Below are 19,800 nucleotides of genomic sequence, written 5' to 3'. Positions count from 1 at the left end.
AACTTTTCAATAGGCATGTTACTGTTTATACTCTGAAGGGCAAATACAATATGCTGCTTGCTAAGTGAAGCCCCAGGATAAGCGGTCTACATGTGTGTGTGTGTGTGTGTGTGTGTGAGAAAGGGAGAGGGAGAATGTACTGTATATGAATATGCATATATATTTGTGCATATATTCTTATTTTACAGTGCTATTCCAAGTTCATATTATCCAGATTGCTTATTTAAATTTCATCTAGCATATAGCTTGTGTAGCTTCCCTGGGTAGCCGAGGGAAGATTCAAGCTGCAGCGTTAATGTAGCTAAATTGAGGGGTGAGGGAAAGGAACTGATTAAGAAAATTCCCCAGAGCCCTGGGGAAGGAGAAGGGAAGAAATTACACCCCCCTCAGCCCTCAACAGCCGATCTGAAGCAGCGCTGGTCCCAGCACTGCTGAGAAGGCTGTGGAGGTGAGAGGAACAGAGAAAAAAATCCATCAATGTTAATTAAGACTGTGGAGGTGAGAGGAGAGGGGGAAAAATCCACTAATGGGAGAACTCAATACCTGTCAGAACTTGAGAGCCAAACCTGACACGTCTTTTAGGGCTGGAGACCAAGTCAAGACTGGGGTTCTCCTAGCCCAACAGGGGGTGCAACAAGTTTGGCTGACATGGTCTCAAGGGCAGGAAGACAGAGCAAACCCATTGGTGGATTCTCCATCTCCTGTGCTGGAGAATGAATCTGATATGTAAAGGTACTTTTTTCCCCCTTTTGCGTGGCACCATGGAATTGCTGCAAAGGAAGGCAAGAGCTGATGTAGGGTCTACTTCAGATAGATAGTTTTGTCACTAAGAAATCCAGGAATGCATTTAGAAAATTGAAACAGGTATAACCAAATAAAGAATAACATTTGTAATTTATGGCTGTATTATTTATAAGAAGAGCCATATCCAAGTCACTTGTTCAGGAATTTTATTAACAGATAATATGCCATTCTTTTTAGACAAAAAAACCCCCTGAAACACATAATATGCATTGTTTCCAATAATGCCAATGCTGTAATCCATTTTATACATTTTATCTTTTTTATATATGGCGTTGGGTTGTATAACTTTTCCTACATAAAGTGGGAAGTCATTCTACTCTAACTCCTATTTCTGTTTCTTCTAAAAACAAATGATTCATTCATTTCTTGCACAGGAAATCTTTCAAACCTCTCCCATACATCATTTTGGTAACTACTAAAATAATTATAATAATTAATAAAGACTAAGTATCACCTAACAAGTCAAAAATAATATAAAATATAATTAAAATAAGGAAAAATTCTTACCAACTAGATAATATGGCAGTAGTGTTTTTGCTGTTTTAACCTTACGTACCAAGTTTTCTTTTTAAAGCCATTTATATAGCCACTCAGATGAACCTCATGACTCTGGACAGCAAATGGCAATTGAAACATGAACACAGTTTTCTTGTTCAAGTAGAAATAGTTTCATTTCATTTGTGCATATACATTGTGCTAAATTACCATCAGTTCTACAACAGTTTTGCTGTCTGAACTTGATATATCAGCCACCATGGAAGCATAAATATCTTTTGTGTTTCCTGGCTGCTAAGTCAGTGTTCAGTATTTAAAGGATTTGGGTTTTGTCTGTGCTTGGATTCTGTGTTAAGCTCCCTTATATATCTTCCTGTTGCCTTATAAACAAAAAAAGGTATCTCATAAAAAAGTCATACAGAAGAATCTATGATAGATTTTAGATGGCTAATCTTTGTCCTGCTAATAAATGGGTGAGTGGTACAAAGGCATCCTGCTGCAACTATAAATCCTAAACTGCACCATGCACAGAATATAGACCAGCTGTATCCATGTTCAACATCATCAGGCAGACCATAGATAATTTTGGGAAGGCGGTTTAGGTCAAAGGATATACTTGTTGCATAAGTACAGAGGGAAATAGTGCAAAAGATGCCTACAAAGGAAAGATTACAACAGTTAACAAGATGCATAGAAATAGGAATTTCCAAAATAAATCATCTGGATACACATAAGCTTTTAACTGTGTGATAAGAATTTGAACTTACAGGAATGGCCATTGATACAATGTCATGCAATTTATCTGTCATCAGAATTGTATCAGGAAAAACAATTGACATTTAAATTACATTATTATAAAGCAGATATGTCCTATTGTAATAATAATTTTGAAACAAGATAGGTGGCAAACAATAAAAAAAATTACTACTTTAAAATAGCCATGATCCAAATTTTTATTTCTGAGTTGTATAAAGGATATTCAAGGCAAAGAAGCAGAATTACATTTTTCCATATCTCCAAAAAGAAGTTTTAGTCTCAAGATTCCAAGAACTGGGACTGAATCCCAAGATCTTTCTTAATCTGCAAAAGGAACTGTGCTTCTTCAGTGCCCAATTTTTTATCAGTATTTTATATTTTAAATTATTTTCATATATTTGAAATTAAGGTCCTTTTGTTGCTGTCATCTTCGATAGATAGATATTGTGGTTGGAATTCCTTTTTTTAATAATTTTAATTTTATTTATTTATTGAACTATTTTGATATTTCTGTATTCTAGTGTTACCTCCCCTAATTTAATACTTCCTTAATTCGTAGGTTTGAGAGCCAAATCAGATGAATCATATTTTTTTCTAAACCGATACCTTGGATGCCAGTGAGGCAAACCTCAGCACTAGCAGGCTCTTTAATTGCAGAGTCTACTGCTGAGAATCTGGACTGGAACTAGACACAGTGGTTACCAGCCCCTCAGAATCCAGAGGTAACTGATGAAAGGTCATAAACTAGCACAGCAAAGAAATCAATAGCTGCCTAGGGGAGGTTTATGAAAAGAGCTGATTTGATATTGGATTGCTTGATACATTATATGTATAGTGTGACAATCTGGCTCTTGTAACATTAAGGAAAGACTACAGCCAGATTTACACTTTTATAACTTGGCATAGTAGCAAATGGACTGATTTACAAGTGCTCACCTTAATTCTCTGCCAGAGTCTTGTGAAAATATGGACTGTCTAACCCAGGGGTAGTCAACCTTGGCGCTTTTATGACTCGTGCTGGCTCAGGAATTCTGGGAGTTGAAGTCCACGAGTCATAAAAGAGCCAAGGTTGACTACCCCTGATAATAGTTCTTGTACTTAGAGCTGATGAGTTTTGCATAAAAGAGCCAAGGTTGTCTACCCCTGCTCTAACCTTTCATATTGCTTAACGTCAAGAAAACAAGATTTGATGGTATGTACATATAAGGCATTTTGATTCTGAAAGATCTGTAGAAATCTACAAATAATGCATGTCTCATTTCTAAATTGCTGAGGCATAGTTCAAATTTAGGCTTTCTTGATAATAGTTAAAGCAGAATTTGGATTTCAATGCACCAACATTTACTGACATGTCTAGCCTAGTAATAGTAGCCTGTTTGGCTTAGGTTTTGCTTAGTGTAGAATGTACAAAATTTTTACTTCTGGTAGTTATTTTCTGGTACTACTGGTCTCTTGAAATTAACGTCAGCTCTGAACCATTACACAGGCTTATGTAACCTGGTAATCTCAAATCAGCCTTTAGGATTTTTAAATACAGTGCAAAATATGGAAAGTAAATAACTCAAAGTATCCTTCTCCCAACTCTTGCAGAATTTACTGCAAGAGAAAGAATCTACCCCACAAAGGGGACAGTAGCAAAATAAATGAATAAATATGCCATCGTAATGGCTTTTCATGGACTATCCATAAATGTTCTCTGTTGAACTTTCACTTTCAAGTAGATGATCAAATTATTTTGGCACCTGAAGTTAAAAAGCCCCCCAAGTTAGCCTTCCCAGCTCTAGCAGTAAAACTAGAATAACTACATTTAAAAGCCAACAGACAAAAAAGAAAGTGTACCTGACATGAGGAAAAGAAGACCAGCAACATGCTGTGTGAGGCTTTTCTCCCAAAAGAAGCCAACTGCAATTACAATGCACCCACAGAGAAGAACAGCTGCTGCCATCCCAAGGAAACCTGCTGTAATTCTTCTTAGGTCTAGTCTCATAAGGGAAGGAAGTGATAAATTATCAGCACACATTAAAATTACATTATAACCTATTCTTATGCGTACACATTCCTAGAAATAAGCTACAGGTAGTACTCAATGACAACAAGGACCAGAACATCCATTGCTAAATGATGTGGTCATTAAATGAGCTATGCCCAACTGCAACCTTTTTTTGTCATGGTCGTTAAGCGAGTCACAGTCATTAAGCAAGTAATGTGCTTATTGTTTCCCCCATTCACTTTGCTTGCCGGAAGACCCCTGAGTCTGTCACGAATGGCAAACCTAAGACCTCAGGATGCTACAGTAGTTACAAATATGGTGTGAGGACTAGTCACAATAGCTCCACTTTCTTCAGCACCATCATTAGTTCAAACAATTGTTAAATGAATGGTAGTTAAGTTGACTACCTGTATGTTAAATGTAATATGACTTTTTTAATTATAAAGAATTGCCAGATCATGGAGCTATTGTTTCTTACCAATTTTAATAAGAAAAAAATGATGGACACATCTTCTGATTTGTTTTTCTTGTAGTAAGTTTTTAAAAACCCTTATTTTTAAAAAATTAACACTGGCTATTTCTATGACCACTTCTACCCCATTTTTGCACCTCGGTTACTAAAAAAAATTATACTATTAAATAGTATACTGTTTGCTATCAAAAAGTTATTCCACCCTGCTCTAAAAGGAAATTTTGCTACATCTATAGTTGTTAAAAGTTTATTTAACAAACTGGCAAGATGGTTATTGCATAGAATGCATATAGAATAGGTAACATTATATACTAATATTTATTTTCACATTTATAACCTGCCCTATATCAATGGATCACATCATACTAGGAAGACCACATGTTTAACCTAAATACACAAGTACTTACGTAACAAGTGCCATTCATCCTGCTGGATAATCTTGGTTAAATTGATAGGGATGTTCCATAAGCGTCGTATTGGTGTGGCAAAGTGATACTTGATTGCTGTACATCTCTGAGCAATACCTTTAGAAAACAGAAATATTTAATGAATAATTCTGAACAGGATCTGGGTGATGACTTTTTTAACATAGAGAAATCCAGGAAAGAGATGCTTCCAAATGAGCCTTTTATTGTGAAATTGAAATGTTTATAAAATAATTGCCTTATTCAAAGAACTTATATAAAGGTAGGGACTACCATCATCTTTCTAATTATAGTCCTGCATTTTCCCACCAATGACTGTAATGCCTGTCTTGGATTTTATCTTTGCTTTTTTGGCGTTAATTTTTGGTTTTTGGAATTTAGATATTTATTATTATATTTTTTATATTAGAACTTGTACACTGCCCAAATTTTACTGGGGCAAGTTATAAATTCTGTAAGTAAGAAAATAAAATCAATAAGACAGTATTGAGACCCAGAAGACAAATTATAATTTATGATTGCATTCATAAAACTTATGCAAATGGTTTAATGGGACATATTACACAATAGTTAATAGTATGTCATAAGCACCCTAACACCATAAGCCATCATTGGGGTTGGACAGTGTTAACTGCTAACTACTAGCCTGTAATTACTGTACTGTAATTTTCTTGCAAAACTAAGTTCCCCAGTCATAAACAGGCCTATTCTAGGAATGCCATCTCCATTTTATTTTTTTAACATTTCACCCAATTCAATATAGAGGGGGAGATATTAAAAAAGGGCAGAAATGACTGACCAGGAGCATTGATAGCAACCTTACAGGTTTGGTTTTTAATTTTTCCTCAAATAGATTAAAAAAACAGTAGTTGAGAAACAAAGATGACCACTTGACTAGGATCCTGAATCACTAACTCCCAGCGCACAGGGATGTATCTCCTGGGATAGCAGCTGGGATCCAGCATATTGTCCAAACATAGTCAATCAAGATCATGTGAAGTGTTAATACCACTTTACAATGCTTTGGTAAGGCCCACTTGGAATACTGCATCCAGTTTTGGTCACCACAATGTAAAAAAGATGTTGAGATTCTAGAAAGAGTGCAGAGAAGAGTAATAAAGATGATTAGGGGACTGGAGGCTAAAACATACAAGGAACAGTTGCTGGAATTGGGTATGTCTAGTTTAATGAAGAGAAGGACACGGGGAGGGGGGGTCATGATAGCAGTGTTCCAATATCTCAGGAGCTGCCACAAAGAAGGAGTCAAGCTATTCTCCAAAGCAGCTGAAGGCAGAACAAGAAGCAACGGGTGGAAACTAACCAAAGAGAGAAGCAACCTAGAACTAAGGAGAAATTTCCTGACAGTTAGAACAATTAATCAGTGGAACCACCTGCCTCCAGAAGCGGTGAATGCTCCAACACTGGAAGTTTTTAAGAAGAGACTGGACAGCCATTTGTCTGAAATGGTATAGGGTGTCTACCCCTGCCCCGCCCCCACCCCGCCTGCCCGCAGGGCCACTCACCGCCTCCAGGGTCCGCCACAGATGGCCCAGACAGCCCAGCAGCGCCATGGCAGCCACGCCCTCTCCCCGCGCCCTGCAGCATCAACTGGGCAGAATCTTGTCTACGCTGCCTGGCTGCCATGTCCTTGGCTGCGCTGCTCCGTGTGGGCCACGCTTGGGGGCGACTCTCCTCCAGGGGGGATGCTGGTGAGGGGGTCGTGGGGGGAGGCAAGGCTGGGGCAATGGCATGTGTGCCCACAGAGGGCTCTGAGTGTGGCCTCTGGCACCCGTGCCATTGGTTCGCCACCACTGATCTAGAGCAAATATATGATTGGTTCTACATTTTAGTTCTGACGCACTAGCTGTGTCTGAAATTCTTAAACTAATTAGAAACCATTAGAAAATGGTTTTGAAATTCTTTTTGTAAGAAACGTATATAAGTTTTGTAATTTTTGTCTTAACAATTTAAGACACATATTGCAATAGATATGGGAAATGTTCTTTTTTAACAAATCAATAGGTTAAGAGTCTTAAATAATGTTATATTAATATTGTATGTTTTGAAAATAAACTAAGTTGACCAAATACTATTTTTCAAATAAATTGGGCCCTTCAGAGAGTGGGCTGTATCTTCTTTATGCTAGAAGTCCAATATGGAAGAAGGGGCTTTTATTTGTATGTTCTGGGCAGCTGTACATTGACACCAGTTTGGTCTAATATTCATCAGGTTGTAAATGGTAAAGAAATTTCATGGTTCCAAGATATGAATATGATGCTGAATTATATTCTGAAATCTGTAGCTCAGGTATACAATGAGGGTGAAGGTTCGTTCTCCGAGCTTGTGGGTTGGTTTCTGATTGTTTCATTACCCAGCTAGGTAACATCTTCAGCAGGATGAACATGAACATCAGCTGGCAGTCAAACGCCACGATCCCAAATCCTTAATCTTTAACCACACTGACACCAAACAGCACCAGTTCGATTGGAGCAACACAAAAATCATCGGCCACATTACCACCCGCCATACTTGTGAGTTCATCGAAACCTGGCACTCCACAAGCAATTCCATCAGCAGAATCATCAACCTACAACCAATGTACGAACCCCTCAGGATCCAGATCAACTGCACAGCCAACCAGAGACAGCACCGACCCTCAACCAACCCACACAAGACTCCCCCCACCAGCAGTTCACCTTCCAATGACCCTGACCGGAAGTAACCTCCCCATCACATGACCCATCACAAGACTCACTGATGACTCACACCTTGCCCATCACAAGACCCACCACAGACCCTCAGTTGACACACCCGCACCTGAAGCCCTTTAAATGTACATTTATACAATTTACTATTGAATAGATTCTTCTAACACTGAAAAATTTGATCACATAAACTTCTTTGTGGTCATATTGTTTAAGTATATAGTATATATTTAGTTGTGTTAAGATATAATGTGATTCTAAATAACTTTTCTTTTTCGTTCTTTGGGGAGATTTCCTGTATTTTATGAGCGCTAAAACTCTAGCTATGCTTATGATACAAAATGTGCTATACAATAATGCATTTTGGTAAGGAAATGTCTTTGAATTTGTGTATTAAAGGCTGCAAGATATTATGCATTGCAAGTCAAAGTCAATAGATCTGAAAATGGCAAGGGCTATTGAAAAGTGGGAGGATAATGGAAATGATTTTCTGTAAAAAAAAAAAAAATTCTCCAAAGGCCACAGAGGATTATAGGAGTTATGTGCCAACACTGTTTAATTAAAAAAAAAAGGTGTTCAGTTGTTATGGCACTATCCTGTAAAAAGAGTATTCAGTTTCAATTTAGGATATTTTGTATCTGAAAAAATAAATATTGCTAATCAGTTAAACAATTTGGTTTAGAAAAATAATTTTTTAATATCTCTGAAAAACAACATCAGTTTCCAGAGCAATTTTTATTTAACCCAGAAATTAAAGCTGGACACCTTAAAAAGCATTTCAATATTGTGTAGTGATTAGGTTCCTTAATTATGGCAGAGAAAGCTACGGTTCAAATTTTCAGTTATCTGTTTGACAGAGTTTAAAAGGCTAAAGTCAAGTAAAGAAGAGAGCCATATTTCTTTCCAGGAAGGATGATAAAATATCATGAAATAATGCTGATTTGGAAATAAATAACATCCATTAGCTTGGGCAATATAAAGAGAAGTCAATGAGGTTGTACTTCATCCTTTCCTTGCCCAATTCAAGACTATCTCAAAGTACTTTTCTCTAAAACTGCTTTTTTCTCCAAAGTATAGGAGAGAATAATATTGCATGTAATAGCTCATCCCTTAAAAGAGAATGCAAGAACATAAAAGACCTGTTAGTCCAGTATTCAACACTTGCATTGATTAAAAAGATACTTTGAGGAAGCCCATAAGCAGGACATGAGCACAGTATAACTCTCTTGTTATATTCACTAAGAGCTTCTTGAAGATAGATTGGTGGAAGTAATACAGAGCCACTGATAACCCTGTCCTTCATGGTAATTCCCTTTAAAACTATCCAAGCCAGTGGCCATCACTACATCTTCATTATAAATTCTACAGCTACATTACTGGCTGCATAAAGTTTGTTTATTCATCTATTACAAAACCTTCTACCCAAGGCCACTTCAATCACATACTCTAATGGCAGGCAATACATGTTATGCATATCAAAAAATATGAATAATAAAGCTGCCAACAGATTCAAAATAACAAGAATATAACACTCATCAATCAGCTCAAGTAAATCTCTTCTTCACCTCAGTCTCCAACTACACATTTAAAAAGCTACATTTTAACAGCTTTTTGAATAAAAGGAGTGAGGATACAAGTCTTACATTTAATGGGAGGATAGTCCATAGGTAGGGACATCTCACAAACAAATGTTTACTTCCCAGTCCCCTTTTATTATACTTCACATGGATGGGGACTTTCATCAGGCCTTCTCCATAGGCAGGGAGATTCTATTTGGAGCAGGTGACCTCAAAGAAAGACAAGGTCAAGTCATGTAGGACCTTAAAGATAATCACAAGCACTTGAGGCTCCCACCACTCAGCATTAATGAATAAGCCTAGGATCTATGTATGCAACGAAATTTCATTTTGATGTATGCCAATTGGTGTACATTCAAAGTGACAATAAAGTTGTTATTATTATTATTATTATTATTAGTAGTAGTAGTAGTATTATCTAGTAGTATGGCAAAGGAAGACAAGCACATCTTCATCTTATTTTTCCACCTTATGTATAATTTTCTACCTCACAATGTTCCTATGCAATTTGTCAGCTAGAACGCTGCAGCCTTTCCTCATAGCAAAGATGTTCCAGTGCCTTCTGAATTTTTTTCAGATATACAATATCTTCTTGAAATTAATGATCAGAATCATGTACACTTTTTCAAGCGTGTTGAATAAATAAACTTTATTTATTCCCTTCCCAATAATCCATTCAGGAATATGGATTATTGGGAATATGCCTTTTAGTTCAACAAGAGTTGCATTCTGAATGAACACTTTAACTGAGCTATCTTCTATCTGCTATAAAGTAAACATCCTTTCCGTATTAAGTGACTGAAACTTTAGAGCTCACCAGTGTAAAATAATTTAAACCGCTTTTGCCATTTTGAAAGTACATTTACCCTATCTGGAGACATTGTTTTGGAGTTAGTATGAAGAGTTGGGAGGATGCCTCATGCAAAATGTTTATATATAAAATATAGAGAACATGTTTTATGTTCCTCCTGGAAATATAAGCAGAAATATAAGCAGAAAAGCAAAAGGTCAAAATGCTAGTTTCTGGGGTGAACAAGACATGTGGTTCTATTATTTCAGAAATATTAGTAATTTCTTATCAGTTGAAGGGAAAAAATGTCATTTCTGCAAGATAGGCCGATATGTATCAAAAAGTGATGATCATCATGCCTTTGCTTTATTAGGTGCAGTGACTTGACAGCATTTTCAGAATGCAAGGATACTCCTGAAGCACAGTCTAGAAGCTGTGCAATGAAATAAAAGAAATGGTAACCAGGGGATGGTCCTTGCATATCGAAGAGAAAATATTCACTATTATAACAGATGTATTACATATTACTCTGTTTTGAAACAGATTGGTAGCTACCCAAACTAGGCGCAATGGCATGCTGAACAACTGCTCAGTGAATTTAAGGTTACTACACTATACAAATTATTGAAGACACATAATGCATGGGAAAGAAAGAGGTATAGAATGAAGTAGGCTAATATATGGAGTGCAATCACTGAGAGGTTGATGAAGACTGTGGATTCATTGTGTTATTTGTGTGATTATTGTAGTCCATAAATTAACACATGAACATAATAGTGCTTAGGAAACATAGTATTCTCTTGCTCCTTAATCATTAATAAAAAGCACTTTATTGGTGAGATGCAGCATAAATGCCACATTGGAGAATGCACTTCTATAGCGATATATCTGGTATATTTGCAGAAAACAGAGAAAAATAGAAGGGTGGAAACTAGTATTCAAGAAAATTATGGGTGGTGTTGCAGGGCAGAAGAGGACTATGAGGACAATGACTAGCACAGCGATGACAACCAACGACTGTAACAATGTAAAGGAAAGAGGTGAACGGAAAAAGAGATAATGCCATGATTAATGGTTTTGTGTGATGATGGCAATAGATGTGCTGTCAAGAGGAGTGTTTGTGTGTATTTTCAGGAACTGTGACCTGGAGATGACAAGTGCATTATAGTAACAACTGTGAGAGATTATTCATTCTACACCAGGGAGGTTTCAGGATGGAATTCACGTAATTATGGTGTGGAGTGACAGACTTTTGGGGAAGAAAAGAGGATGCACATACAAAAGGAAAATACACACATACAAAAAGACATACATACATCATATGACACCATGCATCGATATAGTGAAGAAATTATGGCGGGGCCTGTTCTGTTTCGCAGTTGGCACAGGCTGGGAAGAAGCACTTTGAGGTGGTAACAGTGGGAAAGGGCAATGTAAGCTGCAACGCCGCCTGAGATCACCCCCTCACCTCTGTCTAGTAGGCTATCCAGGTCTTGGTCGACTCCCCAAAAATAGCATTTCCTCCAGAGACCAGCGTAAGTGGCGAAGAGAGGCCGGCCACACCGAGATTGCAGCCACCGGAGTCCCAGGAGCGTTCGCCAGTTCTCTAGCTGTAGCAGCAGGTTCCCGGTGGGGGGAACTGCCTCCGCACTGCCTCCGCGGGGGACTCGTTGCCTGGCGTCCCGCAGGGGCAGGTGCGGCAGCGGCAGGAGTCGGCGGCGTTGGTCCGGGAAGTGGGCGCTGCCGGCGCGGTCCTCGCAGCTCTCCCGGTGGCGCCGGGGGTCAGTCTCGTACCAGTGGTCGGTGAAAATGGCCGTGACGAGCAACGCCAACGAGCAGAGGCTGAGGCACAAGCTGAGCACCCGCGCTCGCGCGCCGCCCATGGCTTACCCCCCGGGGCGCCCCTCGCCTGGCAGGCAGTGTCCTTCAACGGACGCCCGTGCTGCTTTCAGGGCTTCCGCGCATGGTGCCGCGAGAGACAGCAAAGGCGTCCAGAAGGAGCCTCCAGTTTCTACACGCTCGCACAATCAAGCCACCGACTGGGTAGCCGGCGGCGCCTGTCCCGCGTTCATTGTTCACTCTCCACGGGTGGGTCGCTCCACACAAAAGAAAGCCCAGGAGCTTGCAGCACCGCTGGGGAGACGCCAGAGGGAGCAAGATCAACTGGTCGGCGGCCACGCACGGCAGCAAGAAAGCGCGCGAAGCCAACTTGCCCACTGCGAGAGGACTGAGCAAGGCTGCGCGGCCGAAGATCCTATGTCTTAATGAGGAAATACTACGTGTCTTCTCGTTTATTCTAGTTAGTCCAACTGACTGCAGGAGGGAATTTCAGGAGGATAAGCATATTCTATTGCAGCTTTTTATAACTTAGGAATGGAGAATCTGAAACAGGACTAAACGCATGGAAAGAATAGGGCTTATTGGAGCATGTGAAAATGCCAAATGATCTCATTGTTTAATTAGCATTGCCTCGTGGTGTTATAGGATTAGTATTTTGTAGGCAGAGAAAGGGATCGATTCCAAAAACATTCTATCATTTATATGTGAACAGGTGTGGATTCCAATTCACTAGGTGTGAAATAACCACCAGAATATCTTGCACAGTAAATGCAGGCACCCATTTGGTGCGGAGACCTTTCAATGTTGAGAATATTTGCTGAAGGCTCTCACATGACTCAGTGGGGGTTTATTCACAAAACCCAAAGGCTGCAGCCAATCTACCCATTTATCCAAATGCAAAAATTGCATATAACCTGAAGAGAAGCAGAACTTAATGGAAGTGTCTCTACATTTTAATACAAAACAGGTTTGATGTGTTCCCCACTCCCTGGATTCAGAAAGTGGTGAAACAAATATATTTTTATCCTATTTTTTTAAAATGTTTTTCATCAACTGGGATAAATAAATTAGACTTCCATTTCCCTAAGTTGGCCGGTGGAACTGTTTTACTATGGTGCACAGGTAGTCCTCAAGTTATAACAGTTGGGGCTGGAATTGCCATCACTAAACTATGTGATCACCAAGAACAATATTAGATGACTACATTGCTAAATGATGGCAATTCAGGCAGTATTAGTTACCACTGTAACCACAAGACACATGGGTTGTTAAGAGTGTATTAGCAGGAGTCTCCAATAAAGAGTTAGAGGGGTGCTGCAGGGGATGAGGGAGGTCCTGAGAGGCCCAACCCAGGACATACATGAGTTGGGAGGGAGGGCTGCAGGTCTGGTTCATCCGTACAAATGCAGGGAGGCCCAGGGAAGAAGAAGGCCATGATGCATTGCTGTGGGAGAGCAGAGCAACTTATGACTTTCCCTTCTGGTATCCCCAATGACTTTGCTTGTGGGAAGCCAGCAGAGAAGGTCGCAAATGGTCTGAGCTTCAAGGATCAGTCGTAAGTAGCACTCATTCAGCACCATCACCATTTCAGCCACTGACCTGAAATAAACAAGGACCATTCTCTGTGGGCCCCAAGTCTCACAAACGCTATTTTGTGTTTTGTCAATCAGAATATTAATAAGCATATTCTGCAACTATTAAGATACCACATGGGGCCATGAGATGTTTGATCTATGATATACATTTTAAAAAATAACATAATGTAGCCCCTTAAAGGCTCCTGATTGGCATGCACCATGTTGTGTAAACTCTTCATTAAGTCTACAATCTGGCCAAATTTCAATAGACGCCTACATCATCCTTATTGTACGCCACGGAATCATTCTAGACTTTCTGGTTTACAGTAACAAAAATATACAATAAAACTTCCATGCTAATAAATCACAACTCTCCCCCCCCCCATAAACATAATACAAAGAGCCAATTGGTTTAGTGCTGGCCTAGAAACCAGGAGACTGAGTTCTAGTCCTACCTTAGGAATGAAAGCCAGTTCAGTAACTTTGGGGCAATCACTTTTTCTCAGCCCAGCTCACAGGATTGTGATTGTGGGGAAAATAGGAGGAGAAAGGAGTACTAGGTATGTTCACCACCTTCAGTTATTTATAAAATAATAAAGGTGGGATAAAAAAAAATCTAATAAATAAAATAAATAATGCAATATATAGGGTTCACAGTAAAAAGATTTATTTATCAATTTTATATGAACCCACCTCTCACAAGAAATTACTCCAGATGGCATATAGCAGGGGGCCCCAACTTCTGAGCCATGGTCCACTGCTGGGTGTGGCCTATTTGGAACCAGGCTATGTGAGCGGCAGGCCAGTGTGCATGCATGCAGCTTGACTTCTGCAAGCGGCAGGCCGGCGCGTGTGCACACACGTGCAGCTCGACTTGTGCAAGTTAAACTGTGCACATGTGCGTGCACACTGGCCCACCACTAGTGTGGCTCGGTTCCCCTCTCCTCCACACCCACCAAGCCGCAAAGGTTGGGGACCACTGACATACAGCAAAAAAATAAAATATAAAACAAAAAACATATCAAGCATATATTTAAAGTTTTTTTTTAAGAAAAAGCACACACAAAAGATTGAATAAGTAACAGATTCAATCAGTTCCAGAACATTCTGCGTTGTCATTTAAATATTGATTTAAATTAATCCCTTTTGAGAGCCCACCTCCTCCCTTACATACGATTAAATTATGTCTTTATGGACAACTGGGATAAATTCGGACTCATTCAATTTTTACACAATTTTTAAACTCAGATGGCTTTGAAAAAGCTCTGCTCATGGTTTCTAACTTGCTTAGTCCTGTTAAACAGCACATACTGAGAGATGTTTTCCTTCTGGCAGAGCCATTGTTCAGTAGCAGAGCACCCTTTTCCAAAAAAAAGACTGGTCTCCCATTTGCAATTTTACAAGAGTCTCAACATTTGACTGCAGGCATAACTAACATCTAAAAGCAATAAAAGATGTTGACAGTGAATCTAAATAATGTAACTTTTATTTGCCAAAGATGTTAAATGTATTTCCAGTTACAATGCATGGTAATCACTCTGGGTATATACTAAACTGTAAATAGAGTAAAATCTAAATAAGGCTGTGATGAAAGAGTTTAACAAATATTTCCATTCATACATATATTAAAAACCTAAAAATATTGAAATATTTATATATATATAGTGAGTGTGTTTGTATGTGTGTGTATTACACACATATAGTATGTGTGTGTGTATATATATATATATATGATAAATTGATATATATCAAAAGAACTGATAAAATGGAACTATATCATAAAACATAAAATGTAAAAGATAGACACTTAGATTTTTTAATAGCTTAATGGCTATGAATGAGCTATCAAGACTGATTACCATTCTCAATCTAAATAATCCTATATTATTGTTTAGGAATGTGCTTTTGATCATGGGTACCTATTTTAGGTTTTATTTTAGTTTAATCTTTGTTTTTCTTTATGGTTACCTTCCATTCTTGTGCTCATTTGGAATTGGTTATTTATAATTATGTTGCTGCTGCTTCTTTCTATTCTAGGTTATCTGCAGCCCAGAGTCCTTTAGGATTGGGGCTGACTATAAATTATGTAAAACAAATGAATAATTTAAATAATTGCACGTGGTATTGATAAGTAAATATACAATATAAAGCCACATATTTTATACAAAGCATGAGGTTATCACTGGTTTTCTAGTGTATTGGTTAACTTCAAAACAAAAACCAGCCAATTATGACTATTTTTCACAAGCAGGAGTTCAAAACATATGGATGAGTTATTAAAATGATCCTACTATACTGTATAGCCCATTTACAATACCCATTAAATATGTAAGATACCTATCCTGGATAATGAAAGAGCCAATGGAGGTTATAGCAGTTATGAGAGACTAAGGCATAAATATAGCTAATGAGATTTTGGTTTTATTAAACTAAAATTTTTGTATTATCTATGTATGTTTTAAGGATATATTAATTAGGAAAAATTAAAAAGCAAAAACACTTCTATATTACAATATAATTTTCCACATCAAGTTCATAGAAGAGACATGAAAAGGTTCAATTCAAACAACAATTAAAAGTGATTTGAAATCCAAATCCACTTAAAGGAAAAGATGGCAGTGATATTAAGTGAGCTAATTAATTCTATAAACTTCTTAATGTCTATCCAGAAGTAAATTCACGTATATTAACATAAATGTATTACAGCCTTTGAACCTGGAGATTCTAAATTACCATTCCTCAACCCGGTTCCGAATTAGGGTCAACACTTGGACTACAGTTCTTAGAATTATTAGACAATAAAAAATTTGCTGCCAAGGAATTCTGGATTTCATTGCAGAACACACCTGGAGGACAGCAAGTTAGGGACAGCTATACTAATCTACAGTATTGCAATTAAAAGTAAAATATTATGATAAAATATTCCCGAGTCTAAACAAAAGTTACAGTTGCCAACATTTGAGTCCAACACCTAGAATCCAGAGTGGTTTGGGGATTGTGATTTATTGTTGGGAACACTAGGTACCATAGAACATATTAACATATTCCCTCAGTATACATACATTTTGAAAAAACTTTGTACTCTTCAGAGTTAAATCGGCTACAGGGAACATTCTAGAAACTAATTAAGTAACACTAATTAGAATGTGTATTATTTACCCATGATAGGATTCATTCCTCTTCACAGAAATGACTCACAGCATTTTACTGCCAGAATCAGAATTCTTGCCTTAGAAAGCAAGGTACCCAATAGTTGTAGCTACCATTGTGCTTTGACATCTAGGACAAAAATTCCTATCCCTACCTATTGAAAAATAAAATATTCATATAATAAATACATTTTCTATCTTATGCCTTCTTTATAGCTAAGCTTCAGATTTACAACAGAATAGAAACATCGGACTTCTCCAGATTATATCACAAACTATTTAAAAAGGAAAAAACAGGTTTAGGACCAGTGTGTCAAAAATAGGGCGGTCCTGACTTCTTTACCCAAACATAATCATTGCGCCCACAGGATTTTGATGCCTCCCCAAGATGAATTCGCTATCTGCTGTTGGTCAGGCTTGTTGATCTACGTCAACAAGAGTTGTGTGTGCAGCCCAACTTCAGAATCGCAGCCTTTCCTCTCCCACGCACCCGCCTTCTAAACAAGCACACCACATTACAAGGCAGTGAGTGCTTCAGGGAAGGTCCAAGTGACCATCGGTCTTGTGAAGGGTCAGCATAGCTGCCGAATTGCACTCCCATCCTTCCGGACGGCGCCTGGTGGAAAAATGACTTTATATACACTTACGTGAAAATCAGACCGATGAACCTAAATTCGTCAGAAAGCGCAGTACTGTAAACAACTTTATCCAAATACCGCCTTGAAAACCTACATAGCCGGTACACAGCTTTACAAATTAAATGAAAAAGCTTAATAGAAATCAAGTCTGAAGGTTTGCACATCCTATCCTTCTATCCCGCCAAGACCGACAAGGGTCCGCCGATCCTCCAAGCCAAGAAGGTACTTGTGGTCCCCGGTTCCCGGTCTGCTGAGCACTGGAAGACACAAATCGCCAAGGCCGCACCAGCTGCTCCAGCTCTCGGGTCCGAATATTGGGCCTCATGGTGTTCCAGGCCTCTCTCCCTCGAGCATGCCCAGATGACTACCAGCCTCACCTTTCCCTTACGCCGCCTCTGCCCCCCGCCCGCTGCGTCCTAAGTCTTGCGAGACAGCCGCCGGGCAGCTGAAGATCCTGCGCGCATGCGCAGACGGTGACTGCGGGCGCCATGTTGCTTGAGCAGAACGGGGGGAGGTGGCGTCGGTGGTGATTGCTCCGAGTCGTTTTCTCCCTCCACCTCCTCCCCCCCTTTCCCCTTACCCACCTGCTCACCCTCTTTCCTTCCTTCCCTTCCCCCACCTCGCCATCCCGGGGGCTGCGGCGGAGCGAGCTGAGGGGGCAGCTGCGTGCTCCGGGAGGCGGCGCAGCATGAGCGTCGGCGGGGGGCGGGTGTGCGACCTGTCCCGCAGGAACCCCCAGGAAGACTTCGAGCTCATCCAGCGCATCGGCAGCGGCACCTACGGCGATGTCTACAAGGTGAGCGGTGGGGGCTGCTTTCCTTCCCCCCTTTGCTCTTCAGTCTGCAGAGGTCCTCCACCCCGACACCCGCCCTGTCGTCGGGCAACTTCGCCAATTCTTCCCCCGCATTCCTTCTTGGGAAAGGTGTTTTGGGGTGGCCCTTCCTCCATCTGCAAATGTTCTGACCTGGGCAACTTATTTCCACAGCATTTTCTCTCCCTTCCCCTGATACCTATATAGCCCTTTTCTCTTCCCCAGCCCAGGTACAAGATGGGTTGACTCGCATCTTCAGATCAGTCTCTATCTCTTATGAATGCAGCTGAGCTGTCACTCTCTAGAGTGTTCCCTTCTAAATTAATTTTGGGGGGTGGGCATGGCCTTACATACAGATTTCTTCCATCCGAGTTGCCATTATGACACTACCAGCAGAAAAAAGCCTTTAAAAACATTTTCTACATGATTAACCTGGCAATTTAAGTTAACTCTGTAAGGAACCTGTACCCTCTGCCTCAGCACATGAGGTCAGGCAGGGTAATGGTGGGAGACTGGCTTCTAAACACAGATCGTAAGGGCTAGGTAGTCAGTGTGAACCGTGGCTTCTAATCTGCTTCCCAAGGTGAACCAACTTGCAGGCCTTCTTCATGTACATTGGTTTTTCATCAGTGCCACTCAGATTCTTCTTTGAGATCTATGAAGATACAGTACTAATTTTCTCCCTAGTCATTGTCTTCCAGTCTCTCTTCCTCCAAAATCAATGCCATAAAGTTTGTGGTTTTTTCTACAAGAAATGTATAACTTGATAATTATTTTGACAGTCCCTGAAATAATTTGGTTCCCAACTGAACTCTGTGCTTAAATGATTTTCTTTCCTGCTAGAAATTGTCAATATATTTTCCAAAGTAGGGCATCATAGGTTATCAGTATTTCCCCTTCACTTTGACTCCCATTTCCACAAAGCGATATCTGTTTTGGATTCCCATCAGAAGTATTGTAAAGAGCCCTAATCCCAATCAAAAAAATGTTCTTACACAGCCCTTTAGCAAAGTAGGACAGTTCTTAAGACAGCAGCAGTGAGAAATGGAAGGGACAACTTAAAGAGCTATTTATATCTCCATGTGAATAAGTGAACTGCATTTTTTTTTCTTTTTTTGACGTAAAGCAAACAGCCTGCTCATTTTTCAGTATCTCAGTTTGATAGAACAATATTCGAGCATGCTTGTTATCCAAGTTATAGAGATAATATTCTAGGGTTTGTAGTTTAATGAAAATATTACTGTATCATTCTTTTTGAAGATCTGTTTTGCCTTACCATTTTTACCTGATCTTTCCAAGTAATGAAAAAAACTATTATGAGAAAGAATAACAACAGAGGGATTACTAAATATATTTTAAAGCTTTCATGTATGGATATAGTTTTAAATCTTTGCTTACTGTGTGGCAGGAGGACAGATGCTCTGAGAACTTTGAAAAAAAATGAATGGAGTTCTTGACATTAAATGAGAAACTAAAGACATGAATCTGAAATATGAAGTAGTAGCTAGGAAAATTTGCAGTCTTTGTTTGGCATTTTTTAAATGGATAAAGACAGTAGTAAACTTACAGAATTATAATAGCTTATTAAGGTGGTTTTGAGGTCAAATTTAAAACGTAACATAAAGGATTTGAAAGGTGTCTCATCATTTTTAATTAAACTTTTAAATACTTCCATGATTTTAAGATTGTGACTTCTCAGGTTTGATAAACTAGCAAAGAGAGTTTAAACTCTTCAGTTTTAAAGCTGAAAGAAAAATAAATATGAAACAATT

The 19,800-nt window shown here is 39.2% G+C and overlaps 1 protein-coding gene across 2 annotated transcripts; it reads right to left on the bottom strand.

Moving 5' to 3' along the window:
* Positions 1-933: 933 nt before the first annotated feature.
* TMEM178A (transmembrane protein 178A) lies at positions 934-17,595 on the bottom strand. 2 transcript variants are annotated; one of them, XM_015817940.1, is made up of 4 exons: positions 17,227-17,595; positions 4,925-5,041; positions 3,895-4,032; positions 934-1,954 (listed from the first exon to the last, which is right to left on the bottom strand). In XM_015817940.1, the coding sequence occupies exons 3-4, from the start codon at positions 3,998-4,000 to the stop codon at positions 1,713-1,715; spliced, it is 348 nt and encodes a 115-aa protein (XP_015673426.1). In that variant the 5' UTR covers positions 4,001-4,032; positions 4,925-5,041; positions 17,227-17,595; the 3' UTR covers positions 934-1,712. The 2 variants fall into 2 exon arrangements, with proteins under 2 accessions (XP_015673426.1, XP_015673425.1); XM_015817939.1 differs by lacking the exons at positions 4,925-5,041; positions 17,227-17,595 and having other exon boundaries at positions 3,895-4,160.
* Between the last annotated feature and the right edge of the window lie 2,205 nt (positions 17,596-19,800).

This window comes from Protobothrops mucrosquamatus, unplaced genomic scaffold, assembly GCF_001527695.2.
Source record: "Protobothrops mucrosquamatus isolate PMUCROS unplaced genomic scaffold, P.Mucros_1.0 scaffold658, whole genome shotgun sequence".
Taxonomy (NCBI): domain Eukaryota; kingdom Metazoa; phylum Chordata; class Lepidosauria; order Squamata; family Viperidae; genus Protobothrops; species Protobothrops mucrosquamatus.
The sequence above is the reverse complement of the archived record's forward strand: the minus strand, read 5'-3'. Positions and strand labels throughout refer to the sequence as shown.